This window comes from Paroedura picta, chromosome 9 (assembly GCF_049243985.1).
Source record: "Paroedura picta isolate Pp20150507F chromosome 9, Ppicta_v3.0, whole genome shotgun sequence".
NCBI classification, from domain to species: Eukaryota; Metazoa; Chordata; class Lepidosauria; order Squamata; family Gekkonidae; genus Paroedura; species Paroedura picta.
In genome coordinates, this window is record NC_135377.1 from 34626485 (window position 1) to 34649386 (window position 22902).

Sequence of the window (22902 nt, forward strand, 5' to 3'; positions counted from 1 at the left end):
CTAGATGACTCAGGAGGTCCCTTCCAACTCTATTATTCTATGCTTCTATAAATATACGTAGTAAAATTACAATTATGATTTATCAATAATTTAATAATCATAAAATTTTAACAATCAATTGCATCAGTTGCCAATTTTCAATGCAATTTTTCATTATATTTATAATTTTATAAACACACATACAAACCCAGGCATCCTTGCTCCTTATACTATAGCATGTCCAAGAAACAGAATCTAATATGAGTGTATGTGAATGAAACATCAGGTCTGAGAATACAGATAAGTCTCCATTATCAAAAGCAGGGTTATCTGTGCCTCCCATGTTCACTTATTTATCTATTTTTTCAAATATGTGAATGGGTGTTATTTTCCTCTATGGGGAAACATTGAATACATTGTACTTGGGGCACTGTTACAGTGAAGGGAAAACTAATCTATCACCCCAATCACTGGGTAGTGTAACCTTAACCGATAACGCATATTCTTCCTCTATACATACCAGCCATTTTAATAGCTGGCTTTTTTTCCTAGAGGGTGTACTGTCCTTATGTATGTTTATGAAATAAGTTTCAATTTCTTGTTCAAGTTTAGCACAAAGAAGGCTGTCCTCCTTCCTTCTTCCATAGATAGCAACTTTGTGATTAATTATTCTGGTTCTAATAAAACATTTCTACCTAATTATGGTTACAAAGTTGCATATTATTATTAAAGATTACTTCTAAAATAATTTGTATCTTGGTTGGTCCTCTAATTTAGATTTCCCCTTATTTTTTCAGATACTTAAAGCTTCAAAAAGACTGTCCCTACATCAAGAGGACCAGCCTAAACCATACTCCACAAAAGGGGAGCAGATGCTTGTTAGAGACTTTTTACGATGTAATTGACCAAGCAGTTCTGAAACTTGGGGAACAAACACTAAAGACATTTTCACAAGTGATGCAAACAAAGCTTTTTGTCTGGAATGCATCTCTTATGAATTTTAGTATAGTATATAAAGCAATAGAAAACCATTTTTAAATTGAGTAGATATTCTAGTCAATTTAGACTTTATTTCCATTCTGTCGATACAATAATTTTGTAGAAGTCATTTGCGAAACAGCCTAAAAACTGAGAATGTGTAGCACTCGTGACATATTAGTATACCTTTAACATCCATTTAATATCCTAATATATATTCTTATTTTCTTGTCATATTTACTATACAAGATGATTTTATTTTCTCCCCAAATCAAGCAGTTTGTTAAATATTTTATATGTCAGAATTGTTAATATGCTATTTATAATGTAGCAGTAAATGATTTGAGAATTTTAATATATATATATATCTGTGGATATATTAAAATTTGGATGCAATTAAGTTTTTTAAAAGCTTAAAAACAGGATAAAGTAACTTCTGAGAATATTTTCATGTGTTGTGATGAACACTAACTAGGAAAATAGAGCTGTGAAATTTTGACTTGGACCTAGTCATATACTTGTTTTGTGGGTGATTTTTTTTCTGTGTGAACTTTAACTCACTTCAAACTATGTACAGTGCAACAAATACAGGAAAAAACAAATAGTTAATCATGGCTATATAATAGATGATTACATGTTTTTTTTTCCTGGTTCACTCTTCTCATAATTACCATTGAATATAAATTAAAGCAGACTTTGATGATTTCAGTAGCATTTTGGAGTTCAGCCATATTTAGACTGAAATGTCCTTGAAATCTATAACTGCTCAATGGCAAATTTCTCTCTCTCTCTCTCTCTCTCTCTCTCTCTCTCTCTCTCTCTCTCTCTCTCTCTCTCTCTTTTTTTTTTTTGCTCATGAGCCCGGTGTTATCATAGACACAGTTTAAGTGAACTGTTCATCAGTAAACCACTGCAATTCCATATGCATACATATGCATTCCTGCACCCACTTGCTCAAAAGTGGTCCTTCTCTCAAATGTGATTTTAGGCTGCAGCTGTTCTCAGAATTTGATTGGGAAAAAAGCAGGCTATAGGTATTTTAAATAAGTTAATGTTAACAGTTATAAATTGAAGTCAGTATTGATTACTGAAGCCCTTATTGATTACTGAAACCCTTATTTTGATCATCAGTGAAGATGAACTTTTTAAAAGGTGGTGTGTTATTAACTGTTGTGTGGTGCTGTTCCATTGATTTGTGCCCTCTAGTTCAGGCCACATTAATTAATTTTGTTCTCTTTTGGCTCAGGAATAGTTTGTGTGATAATGCTTGTAGAAACAAAAATACAGCTTCAGCTTAAATTAAGAAATTTAATAGGAACACTAACATAGTACACAATATACAACAGAGCAGTTTGAAGTACCATTGGAATAACTTGGGTTGTTCTAGAACTTTGTAGAATGTTTTTCTTGTGAACTGAAGCCATGGCTTAAACTTAAAGGATTTTCTTTTAAATCCCTAAAATTAGAAACATTAGGAAGAAATTGTGTTCTATTACATTTTTGTACAACAGAATCCAAGTATTAATAAGATTTCAGCAAAATATGAGTGTGCATCTCATATTTTTGTAGGATGATTCTTACCTGCATTGGTGCTCATCTGTGCACAAAGAAATTTCCATGGGGTATTAAAAGGCCATGTTTTCCCTTCCTCCCTCAGTGCATAGGCACTACTCAAGACTGTTGCTGGGAATGGGATACCTGTCTATACAACTTGTATCCCCGTTCATCCTTCTCTTGCTGTTTAAACCCTAGGCTGGGTGGAGGAAGGAATGTGAAATGTACGCACAGTGGAGGAAGCATACAATAAGAATTAGGCAGGGTCATAGTTCTGAGGGAGAGCACTTACCTTGCATGGGCTAGATTCAGTCCTTGACAATCTTTTGTTTCTGGAATAATTTGTGTGATAATGCTTGTTCTGTTGTGTTGTGAGAGACCTCGAGAATTGTTGATAGTAATATCTGCTCTAACTGAATAGGATTGCCAGCCAGTCTTGGCAACCCATCAGAAGAGTTTGGGGACAAGGACTTCCACCAAAAAATGAAAGCAATGTCATTGTGCCTGGGTCATGCTCTATGGTTAAGCCTATCTCCTGAAGTACTGAATTAGATGGACCAATGGCTTGATTCATGTGTTCACAGGCCTGGCCTGTTGCATGAATAGCCATATCAACAGAGAAACAGGGCTCAGTTATCTCTATGGGAATCATTCGTGTGCAAGGAAGGGTCATCTCGTATGAATTTATGCTATCAGGAAGCAATACTTCTCTATTGCTGCAAGTACAGGCAAAGTATTATTCATGGAAAATGGTTTGTTTCTGAATGACAGAGCAATACTTTTTTTATAAGGCCATCCTTTTAAGGACACTTGAGTGAAAAATAAGATTGTGTTTGGGTAAATGAACTGTTTTGTACACTGATAATCTATTTTTAAAATACTGTAATAAAAGTATTTCTATGCTGTGATCAAATTTTTAAAATGCTTATAATTATAGGATTTTATGATATTCATGTTTACACAAGTGTGCCATGGTGGGCCGGGTAAAGGGGACTTGATGTACCTGTTTTCTGTCTTAATGTTTGGCTGCAATAAAAATACAGAAGAACATTTTCATTGATTGAGTAATTACTTCCTAATATATAGATCTGCATCTTCATTTAACCATTGTTTAATGGGTAATAATTTTATCATAGAGAATGTGGATACAGAAAGCCATCTTGTTTTTGTGTTCCACATTGCAATTGCCATCAATTAGTAAAATTTTAGAAGTTTTGGTTCTTTTTATCCTATGATTTTGGGAACTATTGTAGCATCAAGCAAGACAGACAGATTTTTTCCTGTTTAGGCCACAATATACAGTGATAACATCCTTAAATGGCTGGCATCATTTAGTGCAGCAAGTTAATTAAGAAACAGCACATAGTGTAAGCAGTGATTTAAAAAGCTAAGCAACTGTTATAAGGCCAAAAGACAGAGAGAGGGGAAAACCTATGTGAGAAGGAGAAAGATGGGACTGAAGGCAGTTTATGGCTTGCCCTTAATGGCATTAAGACTAGTGGGCTAGCAATTATATTGTTTGCAGCATAACTAAGCCATATTTATTTACTGTATTTTATTTATTTATTTATTATATTTATATACCACCCTCTCCCAAGGCTCAGGGCAGTTTACATTAAGGTTGAGTTGTGATTAGGGTAGGCATAAACCAGAACATTTCACTTTGGGGCTCAGTGTGTTCCTGAAATGAACCACCAAGCCAAATGCAAAATGGACCACCTAAATGGTTACTAGCCATTTAAACCTAACAGCTTGGCAGGTTCGCTCATCAGCTGTTAGGTTTAAATGGCAGGTAGCACTTTAAGCCATCCTTTTTGCCCCCCCCCCCTTGCTTCAGAGCATGATGGAGCACAATGGTGAAATGGCTGGCAGGCATTTAAACCTAACAACTGTTGTGCTCAAACCCGACAAAAGTACAGGGACAGTTTGTGGGAGGCACCTCCCCTGAACCTTGATTTGGGGGGGCATGAACCAGGCCAAATTTGTGCCCACCTCTAGTTGTGGTGGATATTTTTAATATGGCTGGAGAACTTGCTTCATGTGAACAACTAAGTTTCTAGTGATACCTTGAAAGAATAAGGATGCTATGAGACTCCTTGAAGTTTTCTCTACTACACCATGAAATCCCAATCAGGTTTCTGGGTTGGATTGATTGAATGGCTGGCTCCCACATCTTATTTCTGCACCCCCTTTCACTTCTGCACCACTTCCAAGATTCCTCAAAACCTGAACAATATTTCAGGGGTTCCTCCATGGTCAAAAGGTTGAAAATGCTGCTCTACACAAACCAAAGCCTTACACATTGGAATATGTTTGATAAGTGTGTTTGATAAGTGGCTGTGATGGTACAAGCAGCTCTGTATGGTGGAAGTTAGGCACACCTATACAAATAGATTACCAACCTGCTATCATGCAATGAGACAGTGTCAGGTTAAATGTATCTCCCCTGAAGCTAAAAGACCACTGAGTAACAATTATAATAAATGTGTGAAAAATGACATTGGTCAATGAAGGTACATTTTTTTTCACAGCTAACATTCCAACATTTCTTGGGAAATTTAAGGGTAATTTGACTGTATGAAAACTCCATTCCTTCTAGCTGATTTTCATGTTTGCAGTCATTGTGCTCTAAAATATCAGAAAACAAACTAAGTCTAATCAAGAATAGCACAGAGATAATGCAAAAACTACTCACGTTGGTTTCCGTGTTTCCCCCAATGAAACAAGTAGTATTTGCATCAGGAAAAGGGCATAACTTCTGATGCCAATCCAATTTGCTCTTTCCCACTCTAAGGAAAAGACGAGCCTTGCAGGGTACTCCATCCCTGCATCTTCTTACATTTTGGTTAGTTTGGTGCTTGCACAAAACACATGCAAATTTCTTGGCTGACAATATTCATTTTCATCTCAGATAAAAGAAAGAAACTAATGCAGAAGAAGAGAGCTGGTCCACATTTTGTGCGCAGAGTTACCTAGCTTTGGTATCTCAAGCAGACTGTGTGGAGCTCTGTAGTTTTTTTCCTTGGTGGCTTTCTTAAACCATGCAGCAGGAACTGTGATTTAACTTTGGGAGGGGCTATTAACTACCGTCATATTTTTACCTGCTGACACCTCCCCCACCCTGCTATTTTCATCTCTGTTAGAGGAAGTGACATCTACGTTTTCCCCATCCAGCAAACATAAAATCAGTTTGTAGTAGTAACTTCCAATGGGTAAATGATGCTAAAGGGAAAGGGCTTAAATTATACTTCTGCCCTAGACTGCCTCTGTTAAAGCAAATTCTTGGGATAAAGAATCATGAAAATTCCCAAAGTTCTGACTGGACAGAAATCAAAACTTGTGAAGGTCACAGGAAGCTTCTATATTCTGATTGTGCAGTGACTCAAGTGCTGACTAGACTTTAAAATCCATTTTAGCTAGAACAGTCTCTTGGGCAAATTTAGCTCAGGCTTTCTCAGCTAGGGTTTCATGAGACCCTTGGGTTTCTTGATGGCACTGGAAGAGTTTCCCAAATGGGTGGGAGGTAATTTTTAATATATTTCTTAAATTTGTTAGTTGACCCCCGCCCCCCCAGTGCCCAGTGATGGGCCTGGAGGGAGTGGGAAGGGGTGAGGCATGTGCACAGCTATGCTTTCTCAAAACCCGAAGAATGTTTCCAGGGTTTCTCAGTGGTAAGAAAGTTAAAGGCTGCTTTAGCCAATCCTAATTTGCAGAATTATTGTGAGACTAAAATTCTTCCCTGACGTTAAGGGCAGATAAAATACAGATCCACTTAAATAACCATAGGTCCACAGCACTGCCAATTGACACTTGGGCTCGGGTATATCACTACATGGAAAGCGCTGAAAGGGTATATACAGAGCTTTGAGGGGTACCGGGAAGTGTCAGCCCCCAGATGAACTGCCTATGCCTTTCACTGAGAACCTTGTTTCTTATATACAGTTCACCCACTTATCCAAATGAACTTTCTTTGTGTTATAGCTGGATTCAAGATGGCCATATACTGGAAGTAATGACACTTTACATTGTGCAGTTTCTCATGCAGATTTAGAATGTGAAGCAAGAGGATAGTTTCTTCAGCCACTGCAATAGACTCCAAGGTTGCACTAGGCTTACCCGAAGGTTGGCATCTTAGCCAGGAGTATATCAAGGCAGGGATTTATATAAATCCCCAAAGCCACATGGGGCTTTAAATGAACCCATGAGGTTTGCTCAAGAAGGAGCCACAACAATGATCATCCAATTGATAGTCATGGAAGCATTTGTCTGTAGGCTGTATGTGAATATTGCAGTTCATGCAATTGGTTCCTATGCATGATTCCAATCAGTTCTGAGGTATTCACATGAGGGCTGCTGAGTATAGGAACCAAATCATGGTTTGAAAAACAATGAGCAGGAAAGTCTATTGCTGAAGTTTTTTTATAAAATCACTGTGAGCTGGCAGTTCTGTATTTAACCAGCCTACTGCACAGGGGTGGAAACTCTTAATCGGTCGAGCATGAAGACATAATTGCTGCGATACTTTAGTGTAAGTTGAGGTTATGGTTGCAAGAAAAAATCTCTTTAATCAAATACAGATAAGGGACTGAGAATATGATAAGTAATGCTCTTGAAAGTTATATGAAAAAGCAAACTTTATAAATAATTCTCAGCATGAGTCCCCATCTGTAACATGAAGGTGATCCCGCTGTCTTCTTTATCATCCCCATACTGTAAGGATTATAGCAGGGGTAGTCAAACTGTGGCCCTCCAGATGTCTATGGACTACAATTCCCAGAAGCCCCTGCCAGCGAATGCTGGCAGGGGCTTCTGGGAATTGTAGTCCATGGACATCTGGAGGGCCGCAGTTTGACTACCCCTGGATTATAGTGATAACAATATAAGAAGAGTCTTATAGAACCGTCTGTTAGACTGGTTCCAGCAGAAGGTCCACCAAAGGAGGCACAAAGTCTCCTGCTGTTGCTACCCGGTACCAATCGATATTCAGAGGTGTGCTGCTTTCAAACATGGAAGTCCCATCCAACCGTCATGACTCACAACTATTAACTTGGATTTGCCAGTTTCACCCCACATAATATGAATGTGCTTTGAACACTGAAAGCAATACGTAAGTGCCAGTAGTTTTTCCTATATGGACATTAAATTGTATTTGGGCTTAGGCTATTTAAGATATAAAATAAGATGCCATGATCTTGTAAAAAAGAGAGACTTTAAAAAGTGCTTTGTATATTTTCTAGGAAAAAATGAAAAAGAAACTCAGCAGAAGGAAAAAGGTAAGGTATTGCAATGGTAAGGAACTGTGGTTAAGAGCAGCAGTTTCAGAATCTGGTGAGACGGATTTGATTCCCTGCTCCTTCACATGCAGCCAGCTGGGTGACCTTGGGCTAGTCACAGTTCTGTTAGAGCTGTTCTCACAGAGGAGTCTCTTTCCAAGCCCTCTCAATCCCACCTACCTCACAAGGTATCTATTGTGGGGAAATGAAGGGAAGGTGATCATAAGACTCCTTCTGGTAGTGAAAAGCAGGGTATAAAAACCAAGTCTTCTTCTCCATGTTGCACAAAATGTGAAGTTTTTGCATTGGGGCTGGGATGGAGTGGAGATGGAATAGGAGGCCTCTTTTTGTTGTTACGTTTCACAGCCTCATCTTAAGGCAAAGATGGCTTCAGAGCCTTTGCATTTGAAACGCAAATCTCACTGTGCTTCAAAATGCTCCAGGTAGCTTAACATTTTAAAAGTCATTATAAATCTAGAACGCTTATAATAAATTTACTTAACATCAGACATAACAGGAACTCGGTCTACATTGTGCAGTGCACCAGCTACAGTAAATTTATCCCAGTAAAAATAACTATTTTATTTCATACGTGTCTGCTTTTATTGTATTGAGTCCACAGTCATTTGTTGATTTTATTGGCATGGATGAAGAGAACCATGGACTGAAGTATAGCTTGGAAGGAGGCAAGTCAACTTCTGCTGATTTCTTCTAAGTGCAGCTCCAGCATGCACCCCACACTGTTCTCTGAAGCCTCCTATCCTCAGAGGCAACACAGGAGAGATAGTGGGAGGGAACTGGCAAACTTACTTTTCCAAGTTCCGCTCATAGTTCTCTGGATCCAAGCTATTAATTTTCATTCAAATAACCTGAGTTTTGTTTTAAAAGTGAAAATATAGAAATACTGACTACAAAAAAAATCTGTCAAAACAAAAAATTCTCACACCCCTGAATGTAAGATGCAAGATTTCCTGTTAGTCTCATGCTGAGTGAATGGAAAGATTTTATTTTCTACTGCTAATTCTTCTAAAACTTTTCGAGTAGTTATTTAACTGAAAATTGGCAGTACAGAATTTATTGCAAGGAGAGTGAAGAACTAGAATGCATTTCAAGTTTAATTTCTGTGAATTGTTGGGCCCTGCAGATGAGATTGTGTTCGACTAATAAGGCCTGTGATAACCTTCCTGGTTTTGGAAGATTTCAGTCAAGCTCTAGTTTTCTATGATGTCCTAATCTGAGCTCCTGAGACACTGGTTTCATCCCTGCAAACTAATCTATAATGCACAGCAAGAAGAAGAAAAAGAAGTTTGTTCTTATATGCTGCTTTTCTCTCCCAGAAGGAATCTCAAAGGCACTTTACAATCGACTTCCCTTTCTATTCCCCACAAAAGACACCCTGTGGGGTGGGCGAGGCTGAGAGAGCCCTGATATTACTGATCAATCAAAACAGCTATATCACAGCTATGAGGAGCCCAAGGTCACTCAGCTGGCTGCATGTGAGGGATCGTGGAATCCAGCTTGCCAGATTAGAAGTCTACACTCCTAACCACTACACCAAGCTGGCTCTTGCAAGCCCATGTATACCAGGTCCATACTCATCACAAACAGTACTTCTGACTAGACACGTGATTCAATTCAATTCCTGGCCAGAAGCCAAATTTAATTCCTGGCCAGAAGCCCAAAAGTACCTGATAAGCCTTAATTCAGGCTTGAATTAGCCAAATCTAGTTCAAATCACCATTTCCCAATGAGTTTAAATGGCCAAATCAACCTTGCTTGAATCGCCAAATCACAATTCAAGCAAGTGGCCATTTAAACTTTAATGAGAAAGAGAAAGGGAAAAAAGTTTGTTTTTCCTGGGCTCTATGGGGGTGGGAGTCTGAGGCAAAGGCACCAATTTGCAGCATAGCTGCAGGAGCTGCAAAAAGACTGGATCAGGGGTTCAGTTCTAGGAACACCCAAGGATGGTGCCCTCATTCAATCTCCATTCTTTCCTATGATGAGAAAAACAGAGCAGATATTCCATTTGTCCCCACCCCCCCACCACCACCCATAGGAAATAATGGAGAGGCTCGTGCAGCTATGCTACAAGTTTGGTGCTTTTAACACACACACACACACACACCTTGAGCCTGCAAAAGACAAAAAGGGGAAAATCCCTATAGACTTGAATGGTGCCATTGGCTTCAATGACTTCAAACTGATTCAGCCAAATCAAAACTCCACTATAGGTGTAGGTCCGAATACTCTCCTTGCACATGCCTACTCTGACATCTGTAAAGGCCCTCGGGGTCCCAGATAAATACGACTAAGGGGGTTTGTTATTATTTTTGCATGTTCTTTTCTTGCTTCTTTCCTAGTGAGCCTTGTTAATTAGATATTATGTTAGCCACTTGCTTAACTGCTGAAAACAGCAGCCTGTATCTTCTCTGATAATATATTGTACTACAAAACATAGAACACCATCATTATCATCATCATCATTCTTGAGTTCTCAGAAAGTACAATGAGATGTTGTAAATTTCACAGAGAAAAAGGTAGGAAGGTGCATGGCAGGACTTCTGTTTCTGGCTGTCTCTACAGAGTGTCTCGTAGCCTGGCTTTCATTCTAAATGGAATGAAACAGCTTTGCTGCAACATTAAGGGAGAGAAAAGAGGTTTTAATTTATTTTAATTATTCAGATCATGCTCCAGGAAAATGCATAGATTATATTGCGTTTTGCAAAACCACTATCTTAAGGAAAATATGCATGCCAGTGCTTTCTGCTACATGTTGCTGCCGTATTAATATTGGCAAAGGCAAGGGTGTCCTTTCTATTAGCCCAAGAACATGCAACCATATGTTGATTGCCAGCACAATATCCTGAAGCATATGGGTGTTCTTGGAAGCAGTTCCATGAAAACATGCCTTCAAAATCTTGGGAATTGTAGTCAGCTCATCTTCATTTTCTGTTTTGCAGGTTTATTGTCCTTTCATGATAACAGTCATAACGCTACAATGTTCACATAGTTAGCTAAGAAGTTTTTACTTTTATCTATGGTGTAAACTGCACGGAGCTTTTATTCCAACCCCAGATCGATTCAGACCCTGCCCTCTACACAGAATGTGATTTCCGTTTGGATTTTGGCCGATTTTAAATTTCCTTCTGCAGCAAGAAGGATTGATCCGGTGTGACCCTACCTTTATTGTGCGATATCTCAGACTGCTTTTAATCCTGAATATCCATTTGGGAAAGAAAGCTCCGTGGTAGAGAACCTTTGATAGGCTACACCTGGTCATGTGACACGCTTGCCTTAAAGGAGAAGCCCCTAATTTCTCTCAATTTCTGTCAGTCCTGGATTTTTCCTCCCTCCTCTGCCTTTTTCGATCCTCTCCCCCACCCCTCCAAGAAAAGAAAGAGGCTCCCTGCCTGGCTCCTTCCCCCCCCCCTTCAAGAAAAGAAAGAAAGAGGCTTGGCTTCCTCCTCCCTTCTGAACTACCCTAACCACGTGCAGAAGACTTTCCTGTTTCAATGGGGAGGGGGGGGGGAGAGGAAGAATCGAGTTCAAAGCGATCTGAATTCAACAGGATTGACAATGGAATAAAGACAGTAAGTGCAGACTCTGCCTATGTTACTGTTCTGCTGAGCTCCTCTTCCCTCCATTCATACACCTACACAGGGAGTTAATGAGCCTCCAATAAACCCCAGAAATGCCTGAGATATGAAATCGCTCACTTGCAGCAGCTCAAATTGCTGTGATTTGTCAGACTGGCTGCAATAGCTCCTGAAGAGGGGACCAGGCCGTTTAATTCCTGGCCAGAAACTGTGGCATATGTTCTGACCATTCACTGTTCCACTGTAACTGCAAGAAGTTTATAAACTGCTAATTGGTCTGTATCATCAATATAAATACCTTGGAGCTCACCATGTACTTCTCTTCCTGGCATTTGATTTATTTATTTATTTGTGTTAGAATTGAATCCTATGTTTCTTCAAAGGAAATCTTTCCATGATCAATACAGAGTTCTTGAGGCAAGTCTTTATTTTTTTTCTTTTTAATGCACCTCTAGCTAAGAAGAAGAAACCTAAACTGCTCAACAAATTTGATAAAGGCATTAAACCAGAGCTTGAAGCTGCAGAGAAGCTGCGTAAAAAGGTAAGTCTGAAAGATATCTGAGCTCAAATCTCTGGAGCACCAGAGATTAGAAGACAGTCAACAACAAAATTCTGGCCACACAACATATCAAAGGGAATGCTGCTATTTTCCCATAAGACCCTGAATTGTTATCTCATATAAAGGCGTACTGGCATGAGGCTGACCGTGTCAATTGTAAGAGATAAGTAGGATGTATAGCAAAGGTAGTAGAAAGTAAGTGCTACAGTTTGTGCTCACCTCGAAGCTGTGGCAGAACAAAACATCTATGTGGCTTCCTCATGATAGCACAGTTTAGAGAAGCATTAGCAAGACATCATCCTGCTTGTCTTGTTTTCATGCTTTCCATCACTTGTTGCAATCTTTCCTTAACATTATTTGATATGATCTTTGTAGAAGATTGCAGTCAAAATTACTTTGGCAAGAAAACATGAGACAAGACACACTTGGGAGGGGGGAGGGGAAGTAATGGAATTGGCCAGTTTCCCATTAAGTCAGGAGGGGAAAGGATGTGGACCTGCTCTGGAGCTCCCACGGACTCCAGGGGGTCCACAACTCCCTGGTTGGAAATCCCTGGTTTAGAGATTTACTTTTTTGTAAATGAAAGCAAATTAGTACATTGGTGCAAAAGATTTTTACAGCTATTACTGGGTTTAAAAAAAACAATAATGAAGACATCCTCTGATGGTGTGTAGACAGATAAGCAATGATGGACGACTAAGGCAAGGAAAAGAACAAAGTTTGAGTCCAGTAGCATCTTTAAATTCAACAGAGGTATATTTAAGTTATCAGCATTTGTCTGCATGCACACTTCATCAGATACAGTGAAACAGAATATCCTCAACTGTAACATATAGGCAGAGAGAGGATGGGGGCTTAATTGCCAGGGCGGGCTAGCTAAAGATGCGTAAGAAACAGGGTTATAATAGCTGAAATTGAATTAAGGCTGTTATCAAGATCTGTGAATAGCCACTAATACACATACGAATACAAAACTTAATGAACAGATGGGAGAAGTTTGGATCCAGTGGCAGCCCCAAAATCAATGCATTTCAATTCTGGGTACCAGCAGAAACTAAGAGAGTAGGCATATACACATGTTACTACATGCTACTTCAGTTACATTGGAACAGATTTCTTTAAATGTTACACATGCAAAGTAAATGTGAGGAAAACTTCCATGTGGATGTACTGCTGTCACTGTAAATGCACTAGGTTTCCAAAATGTGGTTTGTGTCTAGCTTAGGGATTTTTGTAAATAAAGTATTAATCATAGCTACGTGACCCACAGAACAATGTTAAGCAGATGTCCACTGAAGGACTTCTTCAGAAGGCCATAACACCATTTAGATTAGGTTAGAGCACTAAAAGCTCTGGTTTAGTTGAGAATGGTGTTAATGAACTCATATTTTCGGCAAATAACTTCCAATCAAAGCATAAAGTATTTCAGATTTAAAGTATCTGTCTTTCAGGGGAAAGCAGAAGAAGCTCTGAAGGCATTTGAAACATTAGTAAACAAATATCCTCAAAGTCCACGGGCAAGATACGGTAAAGCTCAGGTAAAAAGTGAACAAACCAAATAGAAAGACACTTTGTCTGGTTATATATCTCTCCATTTCTGTTCCTTATTAAGATTTATTCTAATTTTGAAGGAGGATCCTGAAGAAAGGATGGCAGTGAAAGCAGCTTTTGATTTTGGAATAGTGTAGCGACTTAATTCACTTTTGGGACTTCTTTGCAGTGATTTCACTGTGTTTTCCAAACAGAAGCTTAAATTGCACTTCATTTATTCTCACAGGTTTACTTCAGACACATGTTGTGGAAATATATTATTGAGATCTGTGGCAGTGGTGGGTCTTCATTCAGGCCAGGGCAGTAGTGGCATTTTAGTGTACACCACGAGGGGCTCCTTGTTTTTGTTTTGAACGTGTACAATGAAGCACCTATCCAGGCTCAAATATGCAAGTGGGCAGCAGTAAGTTATGGTTATTGCAGTAAGTTATGGTTCAGTACAGCATGGATGAAAATTGCTCATCGTCTGCCTGAAAACTGCAGGAGATAAGAGCTTAGGAAGGAGCCCCATAATATCTTGCTGTTCTGAATCTCTAAAAGAGATCTCTTACTTATTATGGCCAGGATACTTTCCTCTGAGCTGTGAAAATTGCAGACGGTTAGCTATGTCTTACTTAAGGTCATCACTGATTTAATCCTGTTCCCATAACAGGCTCTTCTTTTTGAGAGAAGGGAGCAGGTGATATTAATATTACACTTCCTTTCTCCAAATACCTCCTCCCTTCCCTTAGGTTCTCTTGTTACATGTGATTAAGGACAGCATACCTGGTGTTATATTCTGACATGCTGCAGCATACGTAGCCCCAAAATAACATCAGTACACACCCTGTTCAGCTTGCTTGAAACGACAGGATGGAAATATGAAGGTTCTTCTGTGTAATTACTTTGATAACAGCCATTTAACAAATGAAAAGCCAGCAGTCTTCACTATATAATCCCTTAAATCATTATAAACCATGCTACTAAAATCTGAAAGGAAAAAGAGATTGTACTGCAGAAGATCTCATCTTATTTCCTGCAATGCAATTAATGGAGTCCCTAATGTAAAAAGCATAATGTGTCATATTTGAAATTTATTTATTTATGTACTTTATACCTCATCCTCCCATCCAGTGGGGTCTCAGAACTGCTTACAGCATTCTCTTCCCTTCCATTTTATTCTCACAACAACCTTATGAGGTAGGTTAGGTTGAGAGTATATGACTGGCCGAAAAGCACCCAGCAAGATTCCAAGGCAGAGTGGGAATTTAAACCTGGCTCTTCCAGAAACTAACTCTGTACTCTAAATAAGCATGCAACTGAAATGACAACATGACTTTTTCTGTTAGCTATTGTGGCTAGCTGCAAAGGTGCTTCACCAATTGTTAAAATATTTTTTCTAGACATATTTTTTAAAGTAGTTAGGCAAATTATAGCTTGGACTAATTTTAAACTTCGAGCGTCAAGGATGCTATGTATCTTCTTTCATTTAGAACTCCTAGTTATTTAAAACTTGTCCACTTGCCTTTCCAAAGCTCAAAACTGTAATATTGCAGTGACCAATATATTAAATATATTTAAGGAAAATGAACTATTTGATGATCATTTGGGTACTGACGAAGGCTTTATGATCCTAGAGTGAGGATGACTTGGCTGAGAAGATGAGAAGCAATGAGATACTGCAGAGAGCAATCAGCACCTATGGAGAGGTTGCTAGTCTACCCAGCGTTCCTGACGATCTGATCAAACTGACTCTGAAACGGAGGGCAGACAGGCAGCAGTTTCTTGGTAAGGTTCAGGAACCTGTTCTGACCCACAAGAGAAATGTTCAAAAGAACCCAGAAGATTTTATTGCAGCTGAAATGTTCACTCCCAGAAATTTATCCCAACCTTTTGCTCTGCAAATACTGGTGCTGGATTGTGTCCAGATGTTGCCTTCATGTGTTGCAGTTCGGAATGCGGTCCATCTGTCAAGGTCCAGAGGCGGGTGGGGGATGGGTATAACGAAGCCTGGGAGTTCATAGGGAGCAGCCAGCTTTGCAAATTCATTGGCACAATATGGGTTTAGAGCAAGTGGATCTTTTCTACTGGTGAAGGTGCTTTCCTACAGCAGAAGCTGTCCACTGCCACAGAATGCGCTTTTGAGAATTTGGTTTCTGGGGAAGGATCCATCCACTGGAGGAGAGTGTCCCAACCCCTGATTTAATTATGAAATGTCAAGAATAAAACCGAGCTCTTTCTGTCATGTCCTAACCATGATATTCCAGGCTAGCCTGATCCTGTCAGCTCTTGGAAGCTAAGCAGGATGGGTTCGGCAATAGCATACCACCTCTGAATGTCTCCTGCCTTGAAAACCCCATGGGGTCGCTATCAGTTGGCAATTTTCACCCCCATCTATCTTATGGTTGGACGTGTCTGTGTTACATGTTTGTACTGAAGTCAGAGAAATAATACTTGGGCCCTCTTTTCTATATTTGGCAACCAATAATATTTCAGTCTTTGACATCCAACGGTTGACACTTCACAATGTTTAATAATTGGCGTGCAAAGGTATCCAGTGTCAGGCGATACTGTTGTAAAATGGTTGGCCATGTTTTTCTGACTTCTTGCTTTTAGCAAAAACTTTTCATATCAGCATCTGCTCTCTATGTGCCTGTCACAAAATTCTTGTGTATGGCAGAGAATTCATACTTTTGAGGGCCAGAGTGGTGTCATGTTTAAAGGTGGTGTCAGACTAGTATCTGGAAGACCCAGATTCAAATCTCCATTTGTGCCATAGAAGTTCACTGGGGCTAGTCATACTCTCTCAGCCTAACTTACCTCACAGAGTTGTTGTCAGGATAAAATGGAGGAGAGAAGAATGATGAAATTGCTTCCGAGGGTAGCTATGCAGGTCTACAGTAGAACAGCCCGATTTCTGTCCGGTAGATACTAAAAGGTTTTCCGGTTATAAGTTTTCAAGACTAAATGTTTGGTTCATCAGATACAAATTGGAATTAAGGTTGGATGAAGGAAGAGAAAAAAAACTACATAGAGTTGAAGGCTGCAGTCGATTCTGTCCATGATCCTTGGTTATAAGTAGAAGAAGGTATGTGTGAGTCTGGAAGGCACAAATTTCCCATTGACTGGCTGCTTCAAAGCATTTGAATGTTAAGCTAAAAATGTTGCATTCAGGATGCAAATGTGAATGTCGCTTCAAGATTTCTCACTCAAAAACAGTGCTTGGTGAACATTGGAGACAGTTGGAAAACTCAACATTAGTATTATATTTATTTCTGATTTAGTGTAGATATATCTCATGTCATATATTGTTTATCACCTTTTTTTTTGTTAACTCACAATCTGTGTACCATGAAAAAAGAACATTACATATATACCCACCCAGGCTGGAGGGTTCCCACTGCATCTTCGCTTATTCTGGTTTTGTTTTCTTTAGTTTAGCTTCAGCCTCTGATTGATAATTCTGAACACATTAGACTATTCAATCACTGCTGTTAAAGGAAGTCATCCTCCTCTGTATACATCCTCCTCTGTATACAGAGGAGGTTGTAGGCAGTCCCTGAAGTTTGGACATGGCATAATCGGGAGGTACACAATCAGGATGTACAATGGTGATTCTGGCTTATATACACTCCAGATCTTATGGTTTGTACTAATAAAATGCACCTTCTATTTTAGTTTTTTAAATATGTAGCTGTGCTCTCACAAAATGTAGGAAATGGTGCAATAGAGGCTACAGGTACCATCCTTTAAAAATGAGAGAATTCTTTGAACACATAATTTGAGTACAAATGAGGACCCACAAGGATTTGCAGGGGACATCTAGTTTTCCCCTCCTCCGCTATTTCTTCTTTTTCTTCTCTGTCAGCCCCCAAAACCTCTTCTCTTTTCCTGCTTCCTTTTGTCCTTTCCACCAACAGCCAAACTTATGTTTATGTGCTCCCCTGCCATCAGCTGTCCCGCTCCGCAATCTCTTCCTAAGAAAACGATACCTAAGTATGTAGGGCTGGCTGCTGGAACAGGCCCACTTGCATAGTAGGGAACCCGCAAGGATTTGTAGGGAGGGGACATAATTTCCCCTTGTATTCCCTTGCCACTATTTTCTTTTTCCTGGCAACCCCCGTATCCTCTCCCCTTTCCCTGCCTCATTCTCTTCTGTTCAGTTCTCCAATCTACCTTTTAACTTTTCCCCATCATCATTAGTTGTATTTTCCTTTATCTTCTTCAGTTTGGTGTAGTGGTTAGGAGTGCGGACTTCTAATCTGGCATGCCAGGTTTGATTCTGCGATCCCTCACATGCAACCAGCTGGGTGACCTTGGGCTCGCCACAGCACTGATAAAACTGTTCAGACCAAGCATTGATATCAGTGCTCTCTCAGCCTCAACCACCTCACAGGGCGTCTGTTGTGGGGAGAGGAAAGGGAAGGCGACTGTAAGCCGCTTTGAGCCTCCTTTGGGTAGGGAAAATCGGCATATAAGAACCAACTCTCTTCTTCTTCTTTTTCATTTATGCCCCAGCTTTCATCATGGTGGGGACCAAAGCACCTCATATCATTCTTCTCTTTTTTTATCCCCACAACCCTGTGAGGTAGGTTAGGCTGAAAGTGCAGGACTGGCCCTACCTCTTCTGTGGCTGATTGGTGATTTGTACCTGAGTCTCCCAGACCTTACTCTGAAGCCCTAACCACTACAACACACTGGCTTTCATATGGTGGCTGCTGTTGATCAGTGAGTCATGCAAGTCAGGCAGTAGCGAGTAACCTGGTGGTTGCTGCTAGGCTTGGCCTAATGAGGCTTTCCTCACAGGACAAGGCTGCCCTACACAGAGCCCTGCCCCCACCCCTGCATTCACTGGGGAAAAAAAACCTAGCCTAGAATGCTGTGGTTGCTTAGCGACAGTAACTGAGAGCTTCCGTTTCTAAAAGTGCTCCTTTTCTCATTTGAGTTTTTATTTTAAGCCCCAGTGGGGTTTTTTTCATGGTTTTCTGAAAACCTAGGGCATTTTTCAGATTTTTGAAAAGACCTGTCGCCTTTTCATGGTTCCAGTCACCAGATTTAAGTATTCTCCATTTTAGTTGACTTCGCTATTAGAATATACAAGTGGGGACCCATGCTTATTGTGGGGTGGGAGGAATCCTCTATAATCATTACTTATTCTACACATACACTGCAGGACCCACCAAGCCCCCCCCCCCCCCGCAAAACACCAGTATTGGAGGCTGACACCTGCACAGCTCCTCTGAGCTCCTCTGCACACAACCTCTGAGGCTTCACCCTTTGACACTGGCATTCATAGCCAAGAGCCTCATGGCTCCCAAGGCTCCTACACACAGAGAGAGGACATGGTTCCCAACCTAGGAGGCTTCCGTCCAACTCTGGAATTGGAGGCCAAGAGTTGCACGGCTCCCAGTATTCAATGTTTCACCTACACACACACACACACATGTATGCACGGGAGGCTGAGAGCTGTGTGGGTCCCAACCTCTGAGTCTTCTTTCCCCCTCCAGCACCAGAGGCTGGACTTCTGACTTACAAGGCTCCACCCCCCCACCCCCCAATCCTGGCATTGGAGGCTGATTGCTGTATGGATCTGGACCTCTGAGGCTTTTCTTCCTCCGGTGTTAAACATGTTTTTTATTTTACTAACCTGAATGGAAAGAGACTCCTATGAAAAGAAGATTCTTCCATCAAGTGAAGCATTGAAGTGCACCTTTGTATCGAATAAACTGTGTGTACATTGGTAATAGAGGGAGAAAGGCATCATCACAGGAAATAAACAATATAGATCCTGTACCATATGCTGAATGTTAGGATAGAACATTTTATAAATTAAATGTATTTGATAATATGTTACTCCAAACTTCCACAAAATATGATCTACAACTGCTATTTAATACTGCATTTCAAATGATTGCATGTAGCAAGTACCAGGCAAGATTTAAATTGACAAATTGTAATTTGTCTAATTAAGGAAATACAAAATTTAGTTACCAGATACATTTCTACCTGTTGGTCTTTTTTCCCAACAGTGTTATGATGGAGCTATAAATTGGAATGGATCCATCTACATAAAATTATCAGTCTTCCAGGCTCATGGGGAAATTAATTTGGCATTAATTCAAAGGCTTTCTAAGATACAATTGTATAAAATGACATAAAATGTCATTGAGTGAACTAATGTCCTCCTCATGAGCCTAGTCTATTTATAATTTGTCTACTTGAATTTAACTCCCTGTATGTCTTATTGGTATTGAAAAAGACTACCAACTTTACATGTTCTGTAAAGCAGTGGTCCCCAACCTTTTTATCACTGGGGATCGATCAACGCTTCACAATTTTACTGAGACCCGGGGGGGGGGTAATCTTTTGCCGAGGGATGTCGCTGCCGTCTGAGCCCCTGCTCCACTTGCTTTCCCACTGGCGCCACTGACTTCCTGCTGCCCAATGGGGGGTGCTGCCAGCGGGGGAGCCCCAGCCAAGGCAGCCGCTGTAGAGCACCAAAGGTCAGCCGGCAGCAGAGTGGCAGGGCAGCCCCCGAGGCAGCAGCTGGGGAGGAGGATGAGGAGGAGCCGCAGGCCCGGTACCAATTGATCTACGGACCGGTACCGGTCCCCGGACCGGGGGTTGGAGACCACTGCTGTAAAGAACTGGGGATTAAATGAAGACATATCATTTACTGTGAATCCACATAACTGCTGCAAAAAACTGTGATGTGAACAATATTGTAATTGTCCACAAGAGGTCTCCCAAAGACTGGTAGATGTTTTCCACCACTTGCTTAAATAGTAACTTTTTAATATTAGTAGTAAAGGTGATATGCTTAATTCATGTGAATTTATATCCATGTTCATGTTCTGTATTGTCACTGGTTACTAACATAAGGAGTGTACAGTGTTACATTTTTATTTTATTTTTTTACTAATTTTAGCCAATATACTTGGTAAACATTTAATATTTTAACCACTGCCACTTGTAAACTAAGTTGTTGTCTGATCAAATTAGGTCGCATGAGAGGTTCACTGGTGACCCTACAGAAACTTGTCAGTCTATTTCCTAATGACACTTCACTCAAGAACAACCTTGGAGTGGGTTACCTTTTAATTGGAGACAATAGCAATGCCAAAAATATTTATGAGGAGGTGAGTTTAAATGTGTGTAAGTTGTCACAGTGTGGGGAAAGCTCTGTCAGATTTAGATCATGAAAATGGTGGGGGGAGGCTTAATTCACTTATGCTGTTTCCCTGATTGAAATTGATGGCCCACATGCAGGTAAAATATATATAAATAAATCTGCTGGAAAGTCTGGCAAAGAACTTCCCTCAGTGTCATCTAGGTAGGCCCTGGATAGAACTGGGCACTATAGCATATTTCTTGGAGACATACTAGTGTATTTCAGGTTTCAGTATACTTTCTGTCATTACTGTAAATGATATACCACTGTCACCTGTGGTATATGTCTGATAAAAAAAAACCTGGCCAAGACTTACCTCGGCTGAACACTAACATGCCGGAGGGCTTGCTGGGAGGGAAAGGCAACCACTCAGAGGCCCTCTTGTGTGTGTGTTGCATCAAGGGCAGGGCAGGACCCATGGCGACTATTTAAGTCACCATGTGTGTGCCCTCTTTGCCAGGGATGCTGCAAGAGCTGCTTCCCTCCCAACCTCCCTATGTTGTCTACAGCATTGTTCAGGGTTTTGAGGTGATGTTTTGTTCAATAATTGTCACAGCTGCAGGTCTGCATGAGATGGAGCCTGTTGGCAGGGACTCCGGTGTGCGGTGCATATATGAACGCAGCTTACTCAACTGGGAGGCCAGGGGCTCATTTGCCAGGTGGCCTGGGGCAGTTAAATCAGGTTGGCGCCTGGTGGCTCCCCCACATAGGTCGCCTCCCTTAGTGGTGGTCATCAGTAGGCAAGGGGATCTGCTCTTCAGGCTGAAAACAGTGCAGGTCCTCAGGGCACCTCTGGTCTCGTGGGTTGCTGGTGTAGTCTGCTGACTCTAGGTCAAGCTCCCTCTCCCATGCTGTGCCAGCCCTCCCGTGGGGAGGTAATAAAGCTGTGGCCTTGTTTATCCCAACATTGCTGTTGCATGTCGTTCAGCACATAATGTCCTCCTGCAAGTCAAAAAGTTTTCTTGTTAGCAGAGCAGAACTTCTTCACTTTCCTTCTCTGCTACAGTCCAGGATGCTGCTCTTAGATGACAAGAAAGCTATCAAGAATGGCATTAGATGCATGATCATCTGTAGCAATTACCAAATATCTAGTTATGCCCTTCTAGTGACATAAATATGCTACAAGTTCCAAATCCATGTATGTAAATAAAATAGGAATAAGCAGATCCCCCCACTTCCTGTTTTATTTTGTGGTTCTACTAAGCATGGGGTTCTGTTCTGGTTGTTTTTCAACAACAAATTAGAATTTTAGACTTTTGTGTAAAGGGTTTTTTAAAAGATAAAAATGTTAAAATATAATTTTAAAGAAAAAAATTATTTTAATGGCCTTTCCATACAACATTCTTAAAACAGAAAAAATATAAATAAATGGGGAAACCCCTTCCACAAACACTAACACTGTTTACTGTCAGTAATTAATTTTATTTTTATTTAGTTATTATTTGAAAAGTTGTTTTTCTAAATTGACAAAAGTGTGTTAGAAGTTACATTTTGGCACTGCCTAAATCAAGTGCAATAACACTGGGTTAACTGAATGTACAAGTACTAGTTTAATCTCTCAAGGCATGTCGAGGAAACACAGAGGGATAGGATGGAATGTGTGCTTCGGCAGTATGCCCTGGAGTATTCCCTGGTGCTGCTGGCCATTGAGGAGCAGGGAGTCCCTTCTCCCCCTCCCTATCTTTCCTCTGAGGTGTTTGTGCAGGAGAAGTTCTGGATCAGTAGCCCAGATAACTTTTGAGAAAACACTTTCCATAAGTGACCTAATTTTTTCCCCCATACCCTCTTCAGTCATTCAGTCATGTTGTGAATGCTTTTTATATTTTGCCCTCCTTCAGTCAGGAACCTAAATACTGAACCTTAAATCAAAGAACTGTAATGTCTATAGCCAGAATTCAACCTGACGGGAAACGTGCCCTCTTTTCAAGAGCTATTTTATCAGCCCCTTCATTGTAGCGCAGCTTGAAGGCAATGTCAAAAAGTGGATAGCATTTCATTTTTCCCCCCATTAGATGTTTTCCCTTTGAATCATATAGTCCAGAACAGAGACACAATACCTTAAATATAGGCTTTGTAAAAATCAAAGTGTCTTTTGTATTCAAAGAGCAATAGATCTTACGTTTACTTCTTCAGGGGATTCCTCTATAGTATAAGAAAGGTAAAGGCAAATTTTCCTCCTCTTCCACCTTGTGCCATAGACAAACAAGAGTTCTGAGTTAGTTTAAGGTTTAGTCTTGAACTCTAATTACTGTTTAATTGGAT

At 40.3% G+C, this 22902-nt stretch overlaps 1 protein-coding gene across 4 annotated transcripts in view; it reads left to right on the forward strand.

Annotated features, from left to right (window-relative positions):
• Positions 1-22902, forward strand: part of ASPH (aspartate beta-hydroxylase) — a 121803-nt gene that overhangs the window by 72109 nt on the left and 26792 nt on the right. For all 4 annotated transcript variants that reach the window (XM_077352312.1, XM_077352315.1, XM_077352316.1 and 1 more), the window contains 5 exons: positions 7749-7784; positions 11836-11921; positions 13391-13477; positions 15107-15257; positions 20472-20608. In XM_077352312.1, coding sequence (XP_077208427.1) covers positions 7749-7784; positions 11836-11921; positions 13391-13477; positions 15107-15257; positions 20472-20608 — 497 coding nt within the window. The remainder of the gene's footprint in view (positions 1-7748; positions 7785-11835; positions 11922-13390; positions 13478-15106; positions 15258-20471; positions 20609-22902) is intronic.